We start from the raw sequence: 6,691 nt of genomic DNA on the forward strand, positions 1-6,691 counted from the left end.
GTCTTCTCTGTTTTTTTGTTATTTTAGAGCACACTTTGTATCCTTGTTTGCCCTAGTTTCATTTATTAGAAAATATAACGTCATGAGATCCATCAAAATTCAAAACCAGGGTGCAAACCAACTTGCAGTGTGGTGATACAAATTTGGCTATGATTTTAGAGAATCCAAGCAATGTTTGAAATTAAAATTTTGCCTCTAATTTATGTTGCCTTTGATTAGTTTTCCACTTCTTTAAGAAGGTTCAGATGGAAATTATGGTCATTTGATTAATTTCCACGGTCCAAACTTATCCTATGCTAAACAAGGCCGAATGGGAACAAAACGTACATCCCTATCCTATACCCAATCCTTTTTATCCTTTATTTGCATATCCCAAACCCATGCAACATCCAAATGTCACATGTGTGGTCATAGAGCATCTCCAAGAATTCTATTAAATTTAATTCTTCTAAATCCTCATATAGGGTACATTCTAACAAAAAAAAATCCTCTCGAAATATCTCTTCTCCAACAGTTACCCTATCTCAAATAATATATAGGGTGGACAATATGACATCTCAAATTTGAGAGGGAGAGAGGATAATTTAGGACAACACTAAATACGGGATGTTGAATAGGACTGTTGGAGGGTGATTTTTGTTGCATAAACCTTAATTTTAAATCTAGAAGATGAATAAGAAAACTCTTAGAGATGCTCTTAAAGGCCGTAAACCACACTCCCAGCACAAGATTTCACTGACCCCACTAGTCCATATGACTAAAAATAAGGTGCAGATTGGGTCGCATCATATTAAGTGGACAAATTATCGCCTAACATGTTGGAATGAATCATCCGTGTTTTTTATTATCTTTTGTAGAATTTTTTTGTCTAATAACGATGGAGGAGAACAAGCAGTCAAGCACATCCCCTTCGCCTAAATGAACAACCTAGCTAGGCCCTAGGGATGCAGATATGGGACGTTTGGCTGGTCTATAAGGCGCTTGTACTGATTTGTACGGCTGATTTGTTGGGAGAGAAAAATATTGTACCATAACTGATAAGCCGGCTTATATGAGCAGCCAAACAGGGTGGTTGCGTGGGCCTGGGAGAGGAGTAGAGCCTGGTGCCGAAGCAGGTGCAGCAAAGGCAGCCTCCCAGCCTGAACTCCAATCCATTTCGCGTTAGGCAGTGTCCAAATCTGAAGCTAAAATTTGGCCCCCATAAAGCACGCAACCAAACAGCAACTATATCAAGGCTGGCCCAACTGAGATAAACCAACCAAACAAACCTGCTTGTATGTGCATATGCCGGCCATGCTTACTGCCTGGCCTGGTGGACACACGCACATACTAGTCACCAAACCAGCAAGCAATTAACGATGTTGTGCAACGGCATGAGCTCAACAACACTGCTCGTCAGCGACCTTGATGAAGAATGCCAGAGTCTGCAGATCGGCAGGCATTATTGCCGGGTCAGCATCGGTCTAAAGAATATACTGATAGCACGCTGACAAAGATAGAGTGTAGCCGCCATTTTATTACTGCACAGTACATCACAGTTCCCTGTTCGCCAACAGTATTTTTCTGCGAACGAACAGTGTTTTCCTTTCACAACAAATCAGCATAAGCATTGGCCAAATTTCAGCCTCACGGGAGGTAAAAAAAGGCATGCCACACCAGTACATGATACATACAGAGGTCGTTACAGTATTACAAAGTTGTAGCTCGCTTGAACTGACTCCTTCAAGAGTTAGACAGCAAACATTGGACAGGAAGTCATGGGAGCAGCAGTATTTTGCCAATGTGTGTGCTAGTTTCCATCAACCTATGAGCCTCAGCTGCTTCAGATAACGGGAACGTCTTGTAAATCACCGGCTTCACCTTGCCAGCACTGACTGCGGGCCACACATTCTTTTCCACCTCACTGACGATTTGAGCTTTATTAGCAAGGCTTCTGCTGCGCAGTCCAGCAGCTGCACGCACAAAAGATCATGAAAGCTTAATCGAGTGCTAAAATAGAACACAACATTTAGGAATCCTATACAAGCACCTCCAACTATATAAAGAGAACAGCCAAAGACTGACAAAACATGTCAACCAGCAAAAATGTCATAACAACACGTCCTGAGCATCACTGCAATGTAGATAGGTTGTTATTGCCTGCAGGCATAGGCAACCAGAATACCTTGTATGGTCAAACGCCGTGCAAACACAGCTTGCAGGTTCACTTCAGTTACAGCACCGCCTTGGAAGCCAATGATGAAAAGTCTACCATCAACACCTAAGTTGTTCAGATTGCGCTGGAGATATGGTCCTCCAATGTTGTCGAGAATTACATCAACACCTGGTAGATGTTCAGATTCCAGTCAGTAACGCATATTAATTTGATTATAATGCCTTGACACATAACTGCTGCCAAATATATATATATATATATATATATATATATAGAAGTAGTTCCTCCAGGGAATAATGGTACTAAGCATGCTGTTAACATTCAGTTGCTAAAAGAATGCTCTGTAAGATATGGACTTTAGATACAATACAAATGAGCTAATATTAAACATTAAACATAATCAGGTGGTAGGTCAGGTGGTAGGATTATGCGATATACCTTTTCCATCAGTTTCCTGTTTGACACGCTCAACAAAGTCTTCAGTTTTGTAGTTTATGCATACATCAGCACCCAAATCTTTGCAGGCTGCTAGTTTTTCTTCACTTCCTATAATTTTTCAGCATGATTATTGGGGACATGACATCACCAAGAACATTTGACTGTGTCTTATTTGTGTTATAATGAACAAACCTGCCGTGACAAAAACCTTAATTCCAAGGTGCTTGGCAATCTGTATAGCAAATGTACCAATTCCACTTGATCCTCCATGTATCTGCAAAATTGAAGATACATGGTCATCCCGAACAAACACAGAGAGATTCCCATCAAATTAGATGCTAAGATCCCCCAATTGCACTCCTCATTTCCTGGCAGTTAAGTACTGGAAGTTACTCCAAATAGGAGTAGGTGGCTGAGAAGAATTTGGCACCTCTTTCAGTACTTTTATTTGGGCTTTATTTTACTATTCTCAGTCCCAGCTGGTGATGGCTTGCTGATTTCTCGTGGAGCAGAAGAAATCCACAAGAAGATAATCAGCAGATAGAAATCATTTGTGATGCTTATTGATTCAAATTAATTGGTTAAAACCATTTATGATCCTTACTGATTTATGTATACAAAATTGGAATCAGGAAATCACGATGCCATCCCATCCCTAGAGGATGCACCTACTTAGCTAACCGAGTTCTGCACTTCTCTTGGACGCAGCTACATAGAAGGAAATAGGGAAGTGTTCTTACAAGGAACGATTCACCCGGGGAGAGGTGGCTGGTCATGAACACGGTGGACCAGACAGTGCAGGCCACCTCGGGTAAGCCGGCCGCGTCCGTAAGGGACACGCCCTCTGGCACCGGCAGCAGCTGGCCCGCCGGCACCACCACCTTCTCCGCGTACCCGCCTCCGCTAAGGAGAGCGCAGACCTGCAGGGCGACAGCAGCACGGGGCACAAAACAAATCACACACAGCAGCAGCAGAAGCGAAATCTAAGTTCGCCACAGGAGGCAGGCAGGGGCAGGGCAGCGGATCCACTCCACCTTGTCGCCGACGGCCCACCGCGGTGGGACGTTGGGGCCGAGCGCTAGGATGGTGCCGGAGCACTCGAGCCCCGGGTACGGGGGCGCGCCGGCGGGCGGCGGGTGGCGGCCGTGGCGCTGGAGCGTGTCGGCGCGGTTGACGCCCGCGGCGGCCACCTGGAGGAGGACCTCCCCGTCTCCCTGCGGCGCGGGGTCCTCCACCTCCTGCGCCTCCAGCACCTCCGGGCCGCCGCCGCCGCGCGTGATCACCACCGCCCTCATCTTCCTCGCGTCGTCCCCTTGGGTCGCTGCAGCTCTGCAGCTGCTTGCCCCTTCCGACAATTACACCGGCAACTGCACTAGGAGCACACGACTCTGCTACTGCACCAGAAACACAATTTTTCACTATGACTGTCATTCCGAAAATAATTGTGCATCTCGTTTATCTCGTTTTTACGAGGCAAACCATTTTAAATTTAATTAAATTTTAAAAATTATTAATATTTATTATGTGTAATAAATATTATTAAATTAGCATAAAGGAATATAGTTTCATAAAAACATACTAAGAGATGTAAATATCGACAATATTTTCTATAAATCCAATTAATCATTAAAAAGTTTTAATTCTAAAAAAAATGAGATGCTTAGTTATTTTGGGTTAGAGAGAGTATTTAAGGAGTTTGATACTTTGTGTAGTGCAAAAGAAGTAACTCGGGAGGGAGGACGACTGAGCCCTTGTTTAGTTCTAGGAATTTGGATTTTAGTGCTACTGTAGCATGTTCGTTTTTATTTGGTAAATAGTGTTCAAACATGGACTAATTAGGCTCAAAACGTTCGTCTCGCAATTTCCCACCAAACTGTGCAATTAGTTTTTCTTTTCGTCTACATTTAATGCTTCATGCACGGGCCGTAAACATTCGATGTGACAGGTACTGTAGCAACTTTTTGGAAGTTGGGGTGGAACTAAACAAGGGCTGATCTACTTTGTTTTTTCTATGTGAACTCTCAAGGAGCAATGGAGCATCATCATGTTCCTTTGTGTCGATAAAAGATGCTCGGCAGTTCACCGTGGGGTATTCCGTAATGGTAGATTTGTCGTAGAGGTGAGCGAGATCAGGAACCAGATGGTGACACAAGGCGTAGAGACAGTGATTTAGACAGGTTTGGGTCGTCTGATCGAATTAATACCCTACGTCCTGTGTCTTTGCTGTATTGTATTTAATATGAGATGTATGAAGATGTATGTCGATTAGGGGACCTCTGCCCCTCCTTATATACTTTGGAGGGGTACGATTACAAGAAAAATATCCTATTTGGTACTATAAAATATCTTACGGTGCACGTCGGTTAGTACCGTGCACGCCTTGATCTTGTGGGCTGGGCCACCTCTGATGGTGCGGCCCATGTCTTGTCTTGTGGATACCGGAGGCTATACCCCCACAGCTAGTCCCTGAGCCTGACAGTAGGTGACGTAGTCAAATAGTGCCAGGGGCAGAAAGTAGAAGAAAGGCAGAAGACCAGCCGAGCAGGCAACCAGTCCATGGTCGGAGCCCTGAATTGAAAAGCGCATATTCACCGCAAGATGAAGTGTGCCCATTTAGTCCCCGAGCCTACTGAAAGATGAAGAATCAATCTTGTAGCAGGGTCAAAGAAAAAGATGTCTGAAAGCTTGCCGACGTCGTCTGACATGCGCGTATCAAGATCTCAGACGTACTGCCCAAGATCAGCACCCTGATCCGAACAGCATGGAGCAGCTTGATAGCACACTGATGAAGCATAGGAAGATCCGACCATCAAGAGAGTCCCCGGCGTAGCTAGCGATGTTCGAGCACCGAGGAGTCCCCGGCGTAGCTGACGATGTCTGCAAGGTGAAATGGGGGTGAAGTGTTGTGGAAGAACCGCCTAATCTAATGCCTCACAGGAGTGCTCGTCTTTCATTAGACACTAAGCACTTGAGGGAGAACACCAAATTACTCGGTTCCGTCGGGCACACCCCAGGGGAGAACCCGAAAATCCACATTTTTGCCATTAGGATCACAAATGAGAGAATAAAGCTTACATCATTCGTAACCATTTCTTACATCACTTTTAATACAACATCAGAGTATAATATTTATTAATATAACAGTGGAATGAAATCATGTTATCAGAGTTATAAACAATTTAATTAAATAGCGGAATAGAAACATGTGAACAGAGTTACAGCGGAAATAAACATCTATTAATGACATGATGAAGTATTGATATATACACTACGACAACAGATTATGAACTTTTATTTTTAAAAGCATTTGGTGAGAGTTATAAATAGCAACTACAATCGCAGCGTAAAGGAAATCCTCTCTGAGCCCACCAGGAGGAATCCACACACAAAGGTCAGCTCAAGCATCCACATGTCACCTGCAACAGGGGGAATGAAACCCTGAGTACTTAATTGTACTCAGTAAGACTTACCCGACATGAGAAAAGAAAAGACTCCAAGGATATGCAAGGCTATCTGGCTTGTGGGTTTATTGCATTTGCAGGAAGCATTACTAAGCGTGCGCCCTTATGTTCGATTTTTATTAATAGCCGCATTGGTTCATTAACTAACCATTCTATGTAAGCACCTGTACTACTTTCAAGCAGGTGGTAAGCGATCAGAGTTCCTTTTCCATCTTCCATCTTTCAGTTCTTACTACGATGCTAAACCGTAGACAAGCCGTACCAGATAGCCCGGCGATTCGCGAATCAATGCCCCCAGCTGGGTATCCCGAAAACACATGCCCCGCTTGTACCCCGGGCACAAGCAGGACCAACCCACCACTCTCATGTCCCGGGTGTCTAGGTCCCCGTCCAAACTGGGACTCCAAGCCCCCGCCCTTGAGTCCCGGACTCAGTGCGATGCAAGGACCTCCTCCACCAAAAACAAACCCTAACAGTCGGTCCGGAAAGAGCCGGATCCGCGACAAGAGAGCAACAAGCTTTCCAAGCGCTCATACACAAGTGTGTGCTCGGGATAATAAGTCTGTGACCTGCCTAGAGCCATATGCAACGATCTGTCCTTAACCGACCAGACAGGGAAAACGGTGTAATCAAGCTA

The 6,691-nt window shown here is 44.5% G+C and overlaps 1 protein-coding gene across 1 annotated transcript; it reads right to left on the minus strand.

Annotated features, from left to right (window-relative positions):
- Positions 1-1,498: 1,498 nt before the first annotated feature.
- LOC136464819 (uncharacterized) lies at positions 1,499-3,972 on the minus strand. The gene is made up of 6 exons (XM_066463766.1): positions 3,628-3,972; positions 3,334-3,513; positions 2,786-2,867; positions 2,594-2,701; positions 2,165-2,323; positions 1,499-1,952 (listed from the first exon to the last, which is right to left on the minus strand). The coding sequence occupies exons 1-6, from the start codon at positions 3,886-3,888 to the stop codon at positions 1,756-1,758; spliced, it is 987 nt and encodes a 328-aa protein (XP_066319863.1). The 5' UTR covers positions 3,889-3,972; the 3' UTR covers positions 1,499-1,755.
- Positions 3,973-6,691: the final 2,719 nt, after the last annotated feature.

This window comes from Miscanthus floridulus, chromosome 7, assembly GCF_019320115.1.
Source record: "Miscanthus floridulus cultivar M001 chromosome 7, ASM1932011v1, whole genome shotgun sequence".
In the NCBI taxonomy this organism is placed as follows: Eukaryota; Viridiplantae; Streptophyta; class Magnoliopsida; order Poales; family Poaceae; genus Miscanthus; species Miscanthus floridulus.

What these genes read in the sequence shown, in the direction of transcription:
- LOC136464819 (XM_066463766.1), bottom strand. Translation starts at nt 3,888, where the DNA reads ATGAGGGCGGTGGTGATCACGCGCGGCGGCGGCGGCCCGGAGGTGCTG. An exon ending in GGTGGGCCGTCGGCGACAAG is followed by an intron (nt 3,514 to 3,627) that starts GTGGAGTGGATC and finishes GTCGCCCTGCAG; the next exon opens with GTCTGCGCTCTCCTTAGCGG. An exon ending in ACGGCGTTTGACCATACAAG is followed by an intron (nt 1,953 to 2,164) that starts GTATTCTGGTTG and finishes TTGTGCGTGCAG; the next exon opens with CTGCTGGACTGCGCAGCAGA.